The sequence below is a fragment of the Pelobates fuscus genome, chromosome 3, assembly GCF_036172605.1.
Source record: "Pelobates fuscus isolate aPelFus1 chromosome 3, aPelFus1.pri, whole genome shotgun sequence".
Classification (NCBI taxonomy): Eukaryota; Metazoa; Chordata; class Amphibia; order Anura; family Pelobatidae; genus Pelobates; species Pelobates fuscus.
In genome coordinates, this window is record NC_086319.1 from 363,458,414 (window position 1) to 363,477,613 (window position 19,200).

Consider the following 19,200-nt stretch of genomic DNA (forward strand, 5'->3'; position numbering starts at 1 on the left):
TCAGACAGTTTTCAGGCAGTTTATTGGGACTATGCTAGCACCAGAAATGTTGTCTTAATGTAGTTTCCATGCATAGATGCTGTCCTTTTACTCTCTTGATCTTGATTTATTGTGAGCCACGTGTAATGTTACACATGTTTAACAGGTTGGGAGACTGGAGTGGGGGTTGGGTTGTTTTTGTTTTGTCATTTTGCTTGCAGTTCGATATCTGACCATGCTATATTAGCATGACGTCTTCCCTGGTATATCAGTGTCTAGTATACAGCACTTTTAGAGAGCGCAACAAACAGAAAGCAGGCTTTTATTTATGACACAAGGCCTACATCATTGTTGAACAACCAATAAACAAACAAGTCCTGCGCATCCATCAGCATTGAGGAAGGGCTGCTGCCCGAAACGTTTGCTGTTTAAACTTTGTCCTCAAACTGTGGTAGCACCTGGGTGTGCACACCTACACTGGATGTACAGGACTCTTGTTTGTTTATTGGTTGTTGTATATACACTGTTGGGACTACGGTGTGGAGTTTCTGCAGTACAGGTCTAATTTCCTTTTTTTATTTTTCTCTCTCTCTCCATACTTTGAATTTTGTAGGCATATTTTTTGCCTCTACCTCATCATTATATATATATATATATATACCTCATTGTTAAGGAAGCTTTAAAAAGCATATGGTCTCTGAGTGAAAGAGTTCTGGGAGTTGTCTGATGTTTATTCTTATACAAACTTGTGTAAACTATCTGAAGGTTACCAGCCTAGTCAGAATTGTTTTGTTTGCTTAGATTGTCATACTTGTCACTCACTATGTAGGCATAGTGATAGTAGGGGCTGCACTACTAAATATTTCAATTTGAAGACTACAGTCTTAGGCATGGCTAGTCTGGCATTTGTGTGGCATCGTGGGCACATGCACTGCCAGCCCTTCCCGCTCAACCATGCATATAACACGTTTTCCCATAATGTCCGGTTCCTGCGTTCCATGTTTATTACATCATTATTAACCAGTGACAGAACAGATATGACGAGTGGGGGGTGCAGGGACCCATAGTGTGGTACGTGAGCTGCATTCACAGGCTGTGTGTCACCATGTAAATTGTGTTCAGGTTCGTAATTAGAAAGGGATCCTATGGAAAATGGGTTGTATCTGTCACTGTAATTTTCTCAAACATGCTAATATCAAACCTTAATTGAGAGCTTACCTTGATTCTGAGCAAATGTATTAAATAGCCTTTTCTTCAAAATATATTTGTGTATTGCAGTTATTTCTCATTCACCCGGAATTCTGAGTACACGGTTTGTGCACTGTGAAGTGCATTGACCCTTATTGCAAATTCTTGGAAATGTTTTTGTACAGTGTGTTCATGTTTGACATTTCCCCTCCAGCCATGTTCCCCTGTCTCCCCAGCCAGCCATGTCTCACTTGCAGACGTGCCATTCTCCCCTCCCCAGCAGGCATATATCCTCTAGCACCCATGTTTTCTGCGGCTATGTTCCACCTTGTTTTTTTTCCCTTGTTGCCATTCCCAACTACAATATAATAAATGATGCACAGAACACTTGTGTATTCCAACACATGTGCTTGGTGTCTTTTAAGAGTGCCATCATCCTTCCTCTGTGCATTGCATCTTTACATCACATACTATATGGTAGCAGATACTCAAAATAACTAAAACTTTGTAAAAGGAATACTTAAACATGCTCACTGGACCTTACACACAGTGACCCCCACAGTGTTGGCAGGACAGTAGGTAGAGTTGCACACAGTTGAGGTTCAGGTATTAATCCTTGGGTAAGTGTTGAGATTGAGTTGGTTCATTTGTATTGTGGGGAGCATGATTTGGCACGTTTTTATTTCCAATGTATGTAGCAGACAGACTGAAACAAATATGTATGTGCATTTGGGTCATGGGCTAAAACTTAACATAGATATAAAAAAAAAAAAAATAATAATAAAAATAGCCCACAAGATTATTGGGGCAAGTTAAGCTTTGAATTCTAGAAAACTAAATTATAAAAGCAAAATTTAGCTTATCTTGAAAAATTCTCCAACTGTGCTATAGTCGCTACCTGGCTATTTCTCATTCAGTTTGGCCATTTGGATTTGATTTCACTGTAGTTTGGAGTTTTGCAGTAAATGATCCTGCGTTTCTTTCCCTGTCCTGTTTTCCACTTTTAATCCTGCTTGTTCCTTCCACTTGGTTGCTTAATTCTCTACTTTTTGTATACACTGTAGTTTGTCACCAAACTGAAAGTTGGCTACTGAAAATTTAGAGTATACTCCTAGAGCTGGAAAACGTCTTGGTTTTTTTTTTGCAATTCTGTGTTAATAAGACCTAGGATTTGATGCACGATAAGTATTATTCATACAGTAGGGTAGACTTAAATCAGTTTTGACTCGTTTGATGCCTTAGCAGCCGGGTAAATGTGATAAGCCTATGTATATTTGTGGCAGGGGAGCATTGCCGCTAAGTGCCCGGCACTACAACTTCAAAATGAAACCGTTTGAAATTGCTTTAACCTCTTTTTTTTTCAATGTTTCGTTTTTATTGAAATTTTGTTGCAGAAAGAAATTCAGATATATAGGGGTACAGAATGAAGAAAGGGGAGGGGGACATGAATATGCAAGGTCATATTATCTCATTGCACAGTACATATTAGACATTGATCGGAGTTAAACAAAGGAGACGACAGGTGTTGATTCATTCAGGTGGTACATGCAAAATACATACATATTACACATCGTCTATTAAATACCATTCTCCAAGTTGTTTTCTTTCTGTAATCAATGTGCCTATTATTGCATAGAGTGCTGACTAGTGTCCGCCTTGTGGACTGTGTGTGTTCGCCAGATTATATGCATATATTGCTTTAACCTCTTAAGGTAAGACTGACTCCAGTTCCTATAACTTGGTTGGAATTGAGCTGTAATGGTGGTTTAATGGTGGAATTGAGCTGTAATGGAGTGTTCCTGCAATCTCAAACACAGGCGTTTTTACCAAATCCATCTCTCTCCTGGAAACGGGATAATTACTTCCTTTGGAACTTTTTTTTGGAAATCTTTATTTCTTCATACTTTCCTCTTGCTGCCACTGTGGTACGTGTTTGTCTTTGTATGCAAGGCTTTGTTCCCAGATTTTTTGTTTTAATTTTTTTGTTAGGCAAACTGTAACCACATATAATGGAAGGGATTTTGGATCCAACGCTGGGTGATTTTAAAATCTTTTTATTTCGTATTTTTATAATGAGTTATCTAAGAGCAATTTTAAAATATGGGATTATTCTAGAAGTCAGATGATGATGATGAGCTTGTAAAAACCTATTAACCCCTTAAGGACACATGACATGTGTGACATGTCATGATTCCCTTTTATTCCAGAAGTTTGGTCCTTAAGGGGTTAAATAAGTTTTAAAGTTACCTGGCATCTATGCCACCATTGATGTCACAGCCTCCCTCGCAAGGTCCAATTGACTGCTTTTCATAGAGAAGCATGTGATTGGAATGTTCTCACCCTCTGAGTGCATGCCTGCTCTTAGCCAGGAAGAGAGTTTGGGGGTGCACAGTGAAAGGAGGGAATTTTAATTTATATTTACTTCCAGCGTCAGGCGACCAAAAGTCAGCCACCAGGAAAGTGCCTCTATTTTCTCTTTGATGGTTAGGTTTTTACAGTGTCTCTTTATCATTTCTCTTTGACCGCTCAATACACCATGTGCCACACTAATCATATTATAGCCTTAGTGGGTTACTTCAAGCATCATGACCGCTACACTGGCCCGGTTCCCATTTAGAAAGGGTTTTGCTCCCTTACCTGAGTTCCATTGGATGCTGATGTACCCTGGTTGTCTAGTGACAGGCGAGGGGGGGGGGGGGGGGGGGGATATAGTAGACGAGGCGGGGGGCTGGGATTTGGTAGACGGGGGCGCGGGGGGCTGGGATTTGGTAGACGGAGGCGGGGGGCTGGGATTTGGTAGACGGAGGCGGGGGGCTGGGATTTGGTAGACGGGGGTGGGGGGCTGGGATTTGGTAGACGGAGGCGGGGGGCTGGGATTTGGTAGGCGGGGGCGGGGGGGGGCTGGGATTTGGTAGGCGGGGGGGCTGGGATTTGGTATGCGGGGGGGGCTGGGATTTGGTATGCGGGGGGGCTGGGATTTGGTATGCGGGGGGGCTGGGATTTGGAAGGCGGGGGGGGGGCTGGGATTTGGAAGGCGGGGGGGGCTGGGATTTGGAAGGCGGGGGGGGGCTGGGATTTGGAAGGCGGGGGGGGGGCTGGGATTTGGAAGGCGGGGGGGGCTGGGATTTGGAAGGCGGGGGGGGCTGGGATTTGGTAGGCGGGGGGCTGGGATTTGGTAGGCGGGGGGCTGGGATTTGGTAGGCGGGGGGGCTGGGATTTGGTAGACGGGGGCGGGGTGGGGCTGGGATTTAGTTGAGGCGGTGAAAATGTAAGTTTGTTTTTTTGCGACCCACATAAACTTAAACCTTGTTTATTTGGTCCTTGCTAGCCTTTGAGTTTGACATGCTTGCTGTAAGCCATAGTGGTCATTGTTCAATGTCTGAGAGTGTCAGCTGAACAATCTCAGACAGTGACTGACATACTGTGCAACGACAGTTGTACAGAATTGACATTAGCCTGCTTGAAACCCTAGTTCCAGGTTGACTGACATACCGGTACCTTGGATGCTGTTGGAGGGGGAGTTGCACCGCCAGCAGCCAAGGGATTAATTTCAGTGTGTACAGCATTTCAAAACAAAACTCTGCTCATAGAGTTCTTTCACTATTTAACTGAAGTGGTCATGGTGCTTGGTGTAACACTTTAAGGTCATAAAAGCACCATTTAATTCTCGAAATCTGTACATTCTATAAATGTAGGATAGTAACGCTAACATTTTGATAATGTACACAAGCCCTTGATTGGTTATCTATAATATGTTTATTGACAAGTGTTATAAAACCAAAGGATACAATCTATTTTTACTGAGAATCTTAGTAAAAAGCCCGCCATAGCATCCTCACCTGGGGTCTTAGTGCAACATTCTCACTTGGTAATGGGAGTGGTGAGTGGAAATTTTAAGCCATGGTGTAGTAAATGTGCACCCAAATAAAACACACACAGAAAGAATTTCATGTAGGTTTTCTTTGGGGGTTTACGAAAAAGATCTTAGTATCTGCAGGTACTGCATGTTGTTGCTCCTCCCAGTCAGGGGCATCGCATTGCGGACAAGACTCTGGGCAAGCGCCTGCCACTTATAAAAAGCAATTGTTAAAACATGTTTTTAAAAGGACCCTTTTTTTCTGCAAGCTTTTGGATTCTAACATTCTACTCTTGTATTTCTTACCAGGAAAATGCTCAGTGGGGTGATGACCTGGATGGCCGCAGCAGGGAGGCATCAAGGGACTTTGCAAAGGTACGAACAACTGCTTCAATAGTTTGAATGTATAGGAGGTCACTGTGTAACATTATTATGGGATGCCACCCTCTTTGTGCATGCATTGTTTTTTTTCTTCTTCTAAGAGGAACTTTCTAAGCATGCCAACTACTGCAGAACATGGTGCTGCCCCTTACTCTGCCTATTGCTAATGTGGAAGTTTACTCTTTCACATTAGCAGTTTCAATTCTATCCTTATTGTGGCAGCATTACTCGTTTAAACACATCAGCTGTCATCCTCTGTTGTTTTTTTGTTTTGTTTTTTTATAGTAAATGCAGCAGGTTTTCATTCTTCAGATTCCTTAACCCGTTAACGCCGTTACGGCGTTCCATGCCGTCCCCATTATAATGGGCTTTAAAGCCGTTGCGGCGGCATGGAACGCCGTAACGGCTTTGAGCCCCAGGAGGTAAGTTATACTTACCTCCGCCGCGATCCTCTTCTGGGGGGCTGCCTGACAGCCCAGGCAGCCCGCCCACGGCAAATGAGGCCCCCGGGGGCCATGTGATCGCTCTCAAAGAGCGATCACATGGCCCTCTATAGCTGGCTGTGGATCTGCCTGCAGGGGGACTGTCTAAAATATCAGACAGTCCCCCTGCTGGTAAGAAAGTATAAAAAAAGAAATTAAACATGTTAAAAAATAAATTGAAAATATTTTTATATATATATAATATGTATATATATTATATATATAATATATATACATATTATATATATGTAACGTCATACAAAGTGTATTTTAATACTAATATAAGTATATATATTAGCATTAAAATACACTTAGAATGATGTTACATATATATAATATGTATATATATTATATATATAATAGATGTACATATATATTATATATATATACGTATAATTAAAATAATAAATAAATAAAATAATAAAATAAATAAATAAAATATTGAAACAAAATTTAATATAAATTATATATTCATATGTAATTTCATTCTAACTGTATTTTGTTATTAATATATATATATCGGTAACAAAATACACTTAGAATGACATTCTATATATATCTATCTATATATAAAATACAAATAACCGCAAATATATATATATATATATAGATAAATACATATAATTACATAAAAGATTACATTAGTATACACGTAGAATTTAAATACATATATATGTATATATATTAAAATTCTACATGTATATTTAAATAATCTTTTAACATAATTATGTGATTTGATTAATTAAAATTTGATTGACATGCCTGACAACACAGGGAGAAAGTGCAGAGAATTTAATTTGCAAGCACTATATTTGACCCTGTAATACTCCACGACACCATAAAACCTGTACATAGGGGGTACTGTTTTACTCGGGAGACTTCGCTGAACTCAAATATTAGTGTTTCAAACTGGTAAATTGTATTACAACGATGATATTTTAAGTAAAAGTGATGTTTTTTGCATTTTTTTACAAACAAACGGCACTTTTATGGACTATATTATTGTTGTAATATGTTTTACTGTTTTAAAACACTAATATTTGTGTTTAGTGAAGTCTCCCGAGAATAACAGTACCCCCCATGTACAGGTTTTATGGTGTTTTGGAAAGTTAGAGAGTCACATATAAGGCTTGCATTTCCTTTTTTTTACATTGAAATTTGCCAGATTGGTTATGTTGCCTTTGAGAGCGTATGGTAGCCCAGGAATGAGAATTACCCCCATGATGGCATACCATTTGCAAAAGTAGACAACCCGAGGTATTGCAAGTGGGGTATGTCCAGTCTTTCTTAGTAGCCACTTAGTCACAAACACTGGCCAAATATTCGTTTTTTGCTTTTTTCACACAAAAAAAAATATGAACGCTAACTTTGGCCAGTGTTTGTGACTAAGTGGCTACTAACAAAGACTAAACATACCCCACTTTCAATACCTTGGCTTGTCTACTTTTTCAAATGGTATGCCATTATGGGGGTAATTCTCATTCCTGGGCTACCACACCGTCTCAAAGGTAACATTACTAATCTGGCAAATTTCAATTTGAAAATGGAACGTTCTATATTTGACCCTGTAACTTTCCAAAACAACATAAAACCTGTTAATGGGGGGTACTGTTGTACTCGTGAGACATCGCTGATTACAAATATGTGCATTTTGTTGCAGTAAAACCTAACAGTATTATGACATTTACAGCTAAAATGTGAGGCGGAACTACACATTTTTAAAAAATAAATAAATTTCTCACAGTTTTTTTTATTTTATTCATAATAAATTATATTCCATATATGAATAGTTAATTGTAAATTAAAGCCCTGTTTCTCCTGAACAAAATGATATATAATAAGTGTGGGTGCATATAATATGAAAGAGGGGAACTACGGGTGAACAGACATATAGCGCAAATTCCAGTTTTTGTTTACGTTTTGTTTTGATCAGAACGTGCACTATTGACTCCGTCCTGAAGGGGTTAAATTAGAAACATTTTGTTATTGCCTAATTCTGAAACAAAATGTTGGCTTTTGCCAATTCTAACTACTTTTCTATTTTTTTTTTTTCTAATTCAATATAAATGCTAATTTTTGCTTTCGTCTCTGTGACATGTACTGTCCTGGACGAGCAGGACGAGCAGGATTACCTTAAGTGTACCTCACTCATATGAAATCGTAAATATGTCAGACAATTATAAAAACGAGAGGGGTGGTGGTTGATTTGGATCCTCACAGGGAAGCAGTATAGTTTTGTACTCGAGGACAGTTTTGTGTACTTTTTTTTTTATTTTTTATTATATATATGTTGGTTTTTATTTTGTGCTACACCTACCCTAACTACACACCCCTTCCAAGCCTGCCCAGAAGATACATGCTGGAGTATTCGCGAGGAATAGTCACACTGTATGGGGGGGTGCTATGATTTAATAACTTGTTTTAAATGGTCATTAGACTTGCTTTTTGCAATTACAAGATACCCCATCTCTGAAATTCAACATGCAACACCAGTTTAAAACATAGCACAAAAGCAAATTGGCTGATCTGTTTGGCCATAGAACAGAGTTGCTTTAAAAATGGACAGGAGGAATATATTATTTTTTATATTCACAGGGGATGGTGATTCATTTAAGTATTTGTTATGCAATTTATATGAATGTTGTTATTGGGATCTGCCAAGCATCATAATAGACTCTGGTACAAGGAGCGCCTATTTTCCTTTCATAACCTTTCGTTTTATTTATGTTGCATAGGGCAGTATGTTGAGCAGTGAGACTGCAGGGACGAGATCTATACACTAAAACTGCTTCTTTGGGCTAAAGTTACTTTGGTGCTTAGATTATTTTTTTAATTTTCTTCAACCTACTTAAATGACCAATATAGACACCCAGACCACTTCAGCTTAATGAAGTGGTCTGGGTGCCAGGTCCATCTAGGTTTAACCCTGCCTACTGTAAACATAGCAGTTTCAAAGAAACTGATATGTTTACATATGGGTTAATCTAGCCTCTAGCGGCTGTCTCATTGACAGCCGCTAAGGGCGCTTCCGTGCTTCTCACTGTGATTTTCACAGTGAGAAGACGCCAGCGTCCATAGAAAAGCATTGAGAACGCTTTCCTATGGACTGACTGAATGCGCGCGCGGGGCTCTTGCCGCGCATTCAGCGGAAGAGGGAAGAGAGTTCCCAGCGCAGAGTGAGCCGGCGCTGGAGAAAGGGAAGCATTTAACTCCTTCCTCCCCATAGAGCCCGTCGGGAGGGGGGCTATGAGGGTGGGGGGGACCTTTTTAATACTATAGTGCCAGGAAAATGGGTTTGTTTTCCTGGCACTATAGTGGTCCTTTAAGTGTATGACTGTTATTCTACTGATTAGCAATCAGACGCATGATGTATCTTTATTGTTTAACAACTTTCCACTTACATAAAGATTTCTTTTTCAGCTTTATGAACTGGACAATGACCCAAAACGTAAGGAATTCCTGGACGATCTTTTTGTGTTTATGCAGAAAAAAGGTGAGTAGTGATAGGGGCTGTTTTGTATGAAAAAGCACACACTTGGCCAAGATCAGATTTTGAGACATTCTGCACCCATAAATTACTTCATTAAAATACAATTTTTTTCCTGGGTGGAAGGCTAATTATGAAAATCTATATTATTTAATTTTGTGTGTGTGGCTGCACTTCTATCCAATGTTATCAGGTCTTATAAAGCTTAAAGGGACACTCCAGACACCTGAACCACTTCAGCTTGAAGTTCATGAAAAGTAATCAGTTTTATAATTCACTTTAGTTACACCTGACTGACAGCTGGGAAGGTTCCCTGTTTCATTAACTTTACATTATGTTTCAAAGCAGAAGTGAATGTTTCTCACGGAAAAGCATTGAATTAAATACTCTCCCTTGTGAAGCATTGGATTATCACTGTGTGGAGATGGACACACGAGTACAAAATGTCCTTAATGCTTCTCAAGAAGATATTCAGGCTTGATGGACTCACTGTAGCCTGTGTGGGCTGGCGAATGAATACAGTGTTTGATTCTAGGGAAGTTTAGTTTCACAATGAAGTGTCCCTCTAACGATTGGCCTCAATCAACACAACACTTGGGGGTGGAGTAGTACTGTGTACAGACTATGCTATAAATTTGAGTTGAATGCCTCTTATAAAAGTCTCCATGGCAGCTTAGTTTATCTTTTGACTTAAGTCCCTGCAGGATGCTCAAAGTTATTTGAGTGGGTGTTTTTAGTATAATTATGCAAATAACCAAGATCCAAATTATTACTAATGACATCAGCATGTAGCAGGATTTGCAGCCAATTCAGGTAGTTTTATTGGGAACCCAGTACATATCCCATAAAGTTTTGCTGTCGTTGATGGAACACATACTGCAAAAATAGCCATTTTGGGAGTTTTTCCTCTCTCTTTCTCTCTCACGCAACTTCTTTTTCACCTGGCACTATCTTTTTTTTTTTTTTTCTTTTTTTCATTCACTTATTCATCCTATTTTTCAATTTTTAACTTTATCCACATGCTTGGCAAATTAAAGATCAGTGTATGAGCTGAGCTGCTGATATCTCTTCCTTCCACAGCCAATCATCGTCCCCCTCTCCCCTTATCACTGCTTGGGAATACTAAACCGATAAGACGACCGTGGTTGGCTGTGGAGCAGAGTCATAACAGCAGCCGGGCCATCATCAGGGGGTTACAGCCGTTATGGAGAGTGCTTACTTTAGACATTATCCTGCCCTGCTCTGTTAATTGCCTGCTAGGGCAATGCTGCCTTCAGTGTCAGATTAGACAAATCAGAACTTCGCAGGAAGAGGCATTGCATTTTCCAAAGCTGCAGGCTTTCCTGTAGCATCTGAAATGTACATTTAGGAGTTATCCCAACCCTTTTTTTATTTTTAATTTTTTTAAATGTATATAATTGTTAAACGATCAATTTATTTATATGGGGTTTTTTTCTGGCTAATATTCTTTTCTAGATTACTTATGGCCAAAATCCATGCCTTGGTCTGGACAGTTCACATTACGTTAGTGACCTATTAACATGACTTCACTAGGATCTATGCAATTAAGTATACATCTCAATTTACAATAATTCCTTACCTTAGTTTTCCAAGAAGATGATTATATGAGTTGTCAAATATCAACTAGGAGTCTGCAAACCTTGACCTCTGTTTGCTCTAAACTGAAGATTTAATCGTATCCAAGTAAAGATGTGAAACTAGAAGAATATATGAATAATTGGTATCTATTTACAGAATACTTAATTATTGTTGTTAAAGCGGATCTGTTATTTTTTTTAGTATTTAAAGGGATACTATAACTCCCCACCCCTCGCGCCTAATATTCTTTATTAAATACTGACCAAGACTGCGTTTGAATTTCACTGACAGACCAACGCAATCCAAAGATACCAAAAGACAAAGTAGGGATTACTTAGTCTTATGGTAAAACCGGAGGTTGACAAAAGGTGGCATGCCGCCGTAAATGTTTGTCCTAACCCATTAGCCATAAACAGCTGTGGGATTTGGGCTCTGTCTAGGAAGGATGATCTGGCAATGGAGGCTCTGTCTCGCAGGGTCCTCCATAGAACTCGGTGTTGTACTCTTTTTGACCTTAACTTTAAAACTCACATTAAATATTCTTTGTATTCTCTCTTTAGCAAATAATAAAGTTACTATTTTGAATATGAATAGACCTAATGTTTCAGTGCTAATCATTGGGATCCTGATATTGTTAGACATTTTATTTGTCGTCCTATTCACCTTGCTTTTGAATGCAAATAGGGAAAGACAAACACAGTAATTTATCTGCCCAGGAAATCACAGAGGTGTTGTATTTATTTTTTTGGTTGGTGTTACAGCTGTCTGCTAAAAGTGGTGTGGAGATTCTAAAAGGGCAGACCCTTTTATAGGTGTCTTTGTAGAACAGAGGGATCCTTTGTTCATTTCAATCTAAATCTGGTCTAATAGCCCCCCCACCCCCAACTCTTGAAATCTGATAAGCCTAGGAGGACCTGTCACTATCATTTATTGAGGAAGCAGATTGTGCTGGGGGAGGTGATAGATACCAGGGGAGAAGGGAAGAATGAGTGGGAGAGAAGAAGTTGGTAGAAAGGGGTGGGGGGGCTGTAATCTGTCATTTAGAGCATGATTAATGAGCCCATTCGTTCCTAATGGCAATGATATACATCTAAAGTTTGATTTCCTTCCTGTAAATTAAATAAGACATAGGGCCATAGAAACCTTTTGGAATGCATAACAGTGCATTTTGGGATAATTGACTCGTGCATTACAACACCGATGTTAAGCCCACTTTGGATCTGCTGCTGCTGTATGTGAGTGAATCCACAATCTTGCCCAATCCGTGGCTGAAAAATTCATCTTGTCATTATCCCTATACTAACACCCTTTCTCCATGCAGGTGAAAAGTATTGACATATGTTAGTCACATGTGGGCTGTTGGTGGTAAGGTCGCTAGAAGTACAAACTTTATTTTTTTTACTGTGTGTGTGTGTTTTTTCTTCTAAATAGCCAGGTTTTTATTATCGGTGAGACTGCCATATTCTTTAAATGGCTATTTACAGGAGAGCACCTGTTTCCTTTCTCTATCAGTCCTATTTGATCTTTTTTTTACCCCCTCTGTAAGGAGCTAAAGTGATAAGATTTTACGGTAAAATCGGGCTCATCCTAGTAAGACATTTATTTAAAACCAAAAGTCCTGCTCTGTCTGCACGCACTCTTTATGTAACGTTAACATGTGAGCTTGATGCATTGCCTCCATAGACTGAGTTCATTTCTCACGCATCTTTTACAGCTCTTTAATTCAATAATGGGGAATACAATTTATTATTCTTGTGCAGTCCGTTTGTATGTATTCCTAATGTGATTGTGTGTAAAACATCTTCCCCACTTACCTTCATTATATATGTCGCCCTCGCTTTATTGCTATCACATTCTCTGAAGCCCCCAGAAGTCCCTTGTGAAATGTAGCTATCTGACCCTAGTGACACTAATCACAGGGAGTGTCCTATGACAGTCATCCATCACAGAGGTGACAGCAGTTAATTCCTATGATGATCGGAGGCATAGGTTGGGGGAGGGTCACATGGGACTCCCTCCTGTCTGCTAGTCTTCTTTATCATCATCAGACCTGGGGCTAGTTGGGGGGAGGGGAGTTGTGTGACAGTCACAGCTGTGGTTTGGAGTCACTAGGTGTTGTGTGGCATGATGCTGCTTGTGTACTCAGCACTGCACGTAGGATCAAAAGAACCAAAATCTACATCTTTACTACAGTTAAACCTTCAGTGTGATGTTCTCACGCTCTTACAATTAACTGTAGCTTTCCAAAAAAAGAACTTTGGTGGATATTCATCATTTGCTTTCAGGTTTTACTCAGGGTGATCTGCTTTCACTCCCAGCCTTTTTTTGGATGATCTGTTCATTAAATACCAGAATGGCTTGCATAAAGCAGGTCCTGTTGCTATTTTCACAACTTGATATTTTTTGTGTGCAGCTGAGTTTTAAAAGTTGGCATTGTCAGAAAATATACCTTGCCCCTCCTTTGTAAGAAAAAACATTTAAAAAAAGTGAAGCAAAAGTGATTAAACTTTAAAAAAAAATTCACCCTCCGCTTAATGACTGTTCTCCTTCAACCCCATACCCAGTTTCACAGCTTTTGAACTGTCTGTCATTAAACAGGTTTACTGTTCATTAGGGATCGACCGATATTGATTTTTTTTTTATAATTATTATTATTTTTTTTAACCCCTTAAGGACCAAACTTCTGGAATAAAAGGGAATCATGACGTGTCACACACATCATGTGTCCTTAAGGGGTTAAAGAGACAATACCGATAAACGGAATTTTCAGCCCGATAGCCAATAATGATATTCTGTACATGTACCCCTCCCCCTTAGTGTTACTCTACCTCCCTGTCCTTTAGTGTCACCCCCTTGTGGTCCTCTTCCTTCCCTGGTGTGCCTCATTACCTCTCTTGTAACGTGACCAAGCAAAGCAGACCACGGTGAGTGAGCACTTCCTGTCAGTCCGGCTGGGTACAGGAAACTGAAGCTCCTGTACCGCGGTCCGCTCGGTCACTCTACACTGAGTGACTGGTAGAGGGCGCTCTGTGTGCTTCCTTCCTGCCGGTCACTCGATTGTGGCCCTCCCCCCCACTGGGCCGATACACCCTAAGGTGGCTGCCTTATTGACGGTCCAGCCCTGTGGCCAATACCAATATTTGCAAAAATCCATAATATCGTCCAAACCGATAATCGGTCGATCCCTACTGTTCATAGTCTAATATTGTAAGCGTATGTGTAAATTTCCCTACAGCAGTGGTGGCTAAGCTGCTATTGAGGACTACATTAACCATGATGCTCATTCAGTCATTAAACCTCCTTTCCCATCATGCTCAGGCTGCTGGATGGCTTGCTGAGCATTGCAGGGTATATATTCTGAACGTTCAGACAAAAATAAGTCTGCCCAGAACTCTCACGTACCTAATATATATATTTTTTCATTTCTCTATTCAGTTTAATTTTCTGCCTAATAATCCTTGTTTTATGTCCCTTACCCAGGCACCCCAATTAGTCGTATACCCATAATGGCGAAGCAGTTATTGGATCTTTACATGCTGTACAAGTTGGTTACTGAAAAGGGGGGGCTTGTGGAAGTCATAAACAAGAAGATTTGGAGAGAAATCACAAAGGGCTTGAACCTACCAACCTCTATTACCAGTGCAGCCTTCACGCTACGGACCCAGTGAGTATATACTGTCACAATTTACTAATGGCTTCCAGTACATACCCTATCGGGATGTAGAAATCTTATATTTCAAGTTTCATTATCTTAAATTTTTTTGTGAAGCATTCAGTCTGAAGCCAGCCATAGCTTTTCAAAGATACAAGTTGATATTACAAACCAAGACAGTGCCCTGCGTAAAGCAACCGCCATGTCTAAAATTAGAGTATTTTTGAATCCGGTACAAAAATAACAAACATTTGTATCTGTGTGTTAGTCAACTAAGCTGTCCTGGTGGGAACATGTTAAAGTACTCTTACTGTATGGAGTTTTTCTGGAGGAGGGGGTTCATTGCAATAAAATGATCTTTAAGGTGGACAATGCCCTTCTCACAGCTATTGTTCACACTCCATTAATTGTGTGCATACTAGTGAGCAGTGCGCCCCCTACAGGTGGCCTATGCACACTGGCCTACCAGTCTCTGTATATCCTTTCAATTATTCTGAGCACACAGTAGCTCACTCTAAGCTCTTGTGTACACACAAGATAGGTTTGTTTCCATTATTCTCTGTTTGCACCTCACTTAGCGCGCACTTCCTTGTGGTTATCCCCATTACTCTGTACCATCACTTAAAGGACCACTCTAGGCACCCAGACCACTTCAGCTTAATGAACTGGTCTGAGTGCCAGGTCTAGCTAGGGTTAACCCATTTGTTTATAAACATAGCAGTTTCAGAGTAACTGCTATGTTTATAAATGGGTTAATCCAGCCTCCAAATCCTCTAGTGGCTGTCTCATTGACAGCCGCTAGAGGCGCTTGCGTGATTCTCACTGTGAAAATCACAGTGAGAGCACGCAAGCGTCCATTGGAAAGCATTGATAATGCTTTCCTATGAGACCGGCTGAATGCGCGCGCAGGTCTTGCGGTGCGTGCGCATTCAGCCGAATGGGAGGATCGGAGGCGGAGAGGAGGAGGAGAGCTCCCCGCCCGGCGCTGGAATAAAGGTAAGTTTTAACCCTTTCCTCATCCCAGAGCCCGGCGGGAGGGGGTCCCTGAGGGTGGGGGCACCCTCAGGGCACTATAGTGCCAGGAAAACGAGTGTTTTCCTGGCACTATAGTGGTCCTTTAAGGTAAGTGGACAAATATTTGTTAGCTTCTAGAGTCAGATCTGTGTAAAAGCCAATTAGAGGTGTTTTGCAGTAAATGTAGGCTTTTGCAAGTACATCTTTTAGTATCCATGGCCTTCCTTTCTCATAAGGTTTGTCCTAGTCTGATTTCAAGGTGAAACATCATGTCCCAAGATGTTTTTAACTGATTAATGTTGTTTAACCAATATTTGTTTGTAAAATAAAAGTACAAACCCACACACAATGTTTTTACCTGTATGCTGGAACGGATAACCTCCATTTTGTCCCCTGTCCATTGATGTTATAAGCTCAGCTTTTTACATTCGCGTGATAAGTCCTTGCACACGTCAGTAAACACAGAAAAAGCATAGGATGAGTAGGAGAGACCGAAACAGTGTTTTCATTTCCTCTCCAATGCTGTTTACCCTGAGTGTGTTAGGACTGCTTAATCTTGAATATATATTTAAAGAAAGCATAGCTTCACGTGAAAAAGGTAAAAAATTAACACAAGTTATAAGTGATTGTATGAATAATGTGCCTGCCTGCTCTTCATATTATTAAATGTTCTTTGTTTTCTCTCTTGCCATGCAGATACATGAAATACCTTTATTTGTACGAGTGTGAAAAGAAATCTCTCAGTTCTCCAGCCGAGTTGCAAGCTGCCATTGATGGGAACCGTCGGGAAGGCAGACGTCCAAGCTATGGCTCCTCCACTTTTAGCTACTCTCCAACCCCATCAGGGGCCCCAACTTATCTGGGGACCCCCAAAGTCCCCCTACCAATGTTGGGTGTGCACCCAAGTGCTCGCATTTCACCAGTGACTGCATTAAAGAAAGGTATGTGCGGTGGGGTGTCCCAATTTAGTTCTTGTAGTTTATCTGTACTTGCAGAGCAAATGCACCCCCATATTTAATTTTTGTAATTTAATTTAATTAATATGTTTAAAAGTGTGTGTGTAGGGGGGGCGGAGCCTGAACGCCGGAGAGAACGGTCGCACTAACGGGTCGCTCCGAGGCAACAAGCGAGAAAAATACTATTTTCCCACCCCACCACCCCCTTAAACCAACCGCAGCGTACCTCAACACAGAATGGGGCGAAGAGGGAAAAAGCCGACACCAAACAAGCCTGCTTCGGGGCTCACAATCGGAGAGATGTGGAGCCATGCACGAGGCGCCGGCGTAGCCAACATGGCGGCGCTGCATGGCGGCTGCTCTGACTTCTCCGAAGACTTGTCTGAAGACATGGAAGAGGAGGACCAGCCGGCTACCGCCCCGATACGGAAGACAAAACAAAGTGGCACAGGAGGGGGCTCAGAGCCGGTAACCACAGCAGCCCTGCAGGCTATGTTGGCGGACCTACAAAAACACATCCATGAGGATGTAATGGCGATACGTGCGGACCTGAAAGGCCTGACAGGCCGCATCACGAAATTGGAGGGAACCTCACAATCCCAAGCCCAGGACATTGCCGCACTGCAAAATACCGTGCAAACCCTACAATTGCAGAACCTGCAACAAGAACGCCGCCTAGCAGCTCAAGAGGATTCCAGGCGTGGGAATAACTTGAAGGTTAGGGGGGTCCGTGAGGAGATACCGGACGCTGAGCTGCCGAAAGTTAGGGGGGGTTTACTAGCAGCAATAATGCCAAACAGACGGGACAAACAAATCACCCCAGAGGAGATTTTTAGGGTCCCCAAACCGCTGAAGGCCCCGGCCACCAGCACCAGGGATGTAATAGTCACCTTCCGCAGCGGCAGGGACAAAGCGGCGGTCCTCTCGGCACTACGGGGCAAAACCCCTTTCCGCTATGAGACCATGGACCTGGCCTTCTTCCCAGACCTATCCAACGGCACCCTCGCCTGGCGGAGGTCGCTACGCCCTCTCACCTCCATACTGCAACAGCATAAGATTATCTACCGATGGCGGTCCTCCCGAACTCTGATAGTCATGGAGGGGACCAACACACATACTGTCCAAGACATCCAGGAGGCCCCAGCTATACTGCGTACTCTGGGCCTGCCGCAAGATCCTATCTCCCAAGTGGGGCCACCCAACAACGCCTCCCCAACCCACACCTGGGACCCGGCGAGGGTCACCCCATTCGTACCTCACGGCTCCACGCCGAATTCCTACGCAGCGATCACCACTTAAGATTATATTGACTGGTTAAACCGAAGGGACGACTGCCCAGCAGCTACTTTGGTATGCCGATCATATGCGACAACATTGATTTGATAAGGATACTTTTTTCCGAGGCCGGCGCCCCTCCACTGTTGCCGAACCCTCCACCACAGCCGACCTCCCACGACACTCTAGCAGAGACAGAACATCCCACATAAAGTGCTTCCTTCTGCTGGGTATGGCCTGAAGGGAAACCCGACAAAAGGGATGTTTTCAATGTCTTTTCCCACGTGGACCGGGACAACCCCAGCTTTTCTGGATAGGAGCAAGCTGGTTTATGCTTTGATCCAAGAAACGCTATACAGCAGAAATGCTCTTTCTACGCTATGGTTTTTTCCTCCTAATATTATTATTTTTTTTTTTTTTTTTTTTTTTTTTTTTTCGCAAGTTCAGTTCGAAACTCACGTCGGAAGTCACTGGACAGTGGACCCTAGGTGTGGTGAGCAACCTCCTCCAAACTGAGACCAACAGACCTTTGAACCTTTGAGAAGCATGTTCAGTCACACTTCGATGACTTCAATGAGTCTTGACTTTCGATTATACACCTCTGCTTTGTGTTTGCAAGTAGCGGTGAGAAGCTCACCTTAAAAACTAAACGTTAAACCTAACATAAAGTTCCACGTATAGCATGGGAAATGCTCTGCATTGTAATTTTAGTTAAACTCTGTTTGGGATTTTCCCTAGTGTTCCATAGGTGTCCAAGTCTCCTACAATCAATCTTAAATTTTGTTGTATTGGAATTACATAAAACTAATCTCACTGGTGTATTTAACCTACCAGCGGCAGTTTACAGCGTACCTTTCAATCCCAAGACCCAGTTTGGTGTCCCACTATAGTTTGGTGAAGGGGACTGTCTGAATTAGCGGAAGCCACACACTGCCTCCCTCTTATCATTTAGGTTTAGCTAGGAATAAAACATTAACTGCCTGTAAAATGGAATGATGTTACCAGTAACCGTATAGACAACTTGCATCTCAATTGTGTAAAACTAGACGACTGGTGACTATAATTATAATCGATTCAAATCCAATACACTATACGACTGATGAATCCGTAGGCCTACAATGCTTTAAAATTATTTTACTGTATTCAGTATTCCTTTTCGTTTCTTCTTTTTTTTTTTTTTTTTTTGCCTTAAGTGTTGTATTGCTTAATTACTCAACTCATGTCTTAAATGACAGTCAGACCTGACCAGATAGCATTCTCCTCTCTTTTGATAAAATCTTTGTCGATCATAAGCATTATCTAATTTAATATTGAAAAGTGCAACCTGCTAT

At 41.3% G+C, this 19,200-nt stretch overlaps 1 protein-coding gene across 3 annotated transcripts in view; it reads left to right on the forward strand.

Moving 5' to 3' along the window:
• Nucleotides 1–19,200, forward strand: part of ARID3B (AT-rich interaction domain 3B) — a 67,604-nt gene that overhangs the window by 33,330 nt on the left and 15,074 nt on the right. For all 3 annotated transcript variants that reach the window (XM_063449298.1, XM_063449300.1, XM_063449299.1), the window contains exons 3-6: nt 5,333–5,398; nt 9,307–9,379; nt 14,453–14,636; nt 16,335–16,579. In XM_063449298.1, the coding sequence (XP_063305368.1) occupies nt 5,333–5,398; nt 9,307–9,379; nt 14,453–14,636; nt 16,335–16,579 (568 nt within the window). The remainder of the gene's footprint in view (nt 1–5,332; nt 5,399–9,306; nt 9,380–14,452; nt 14,637–16,334; nt 16,580–19,200) is intronic.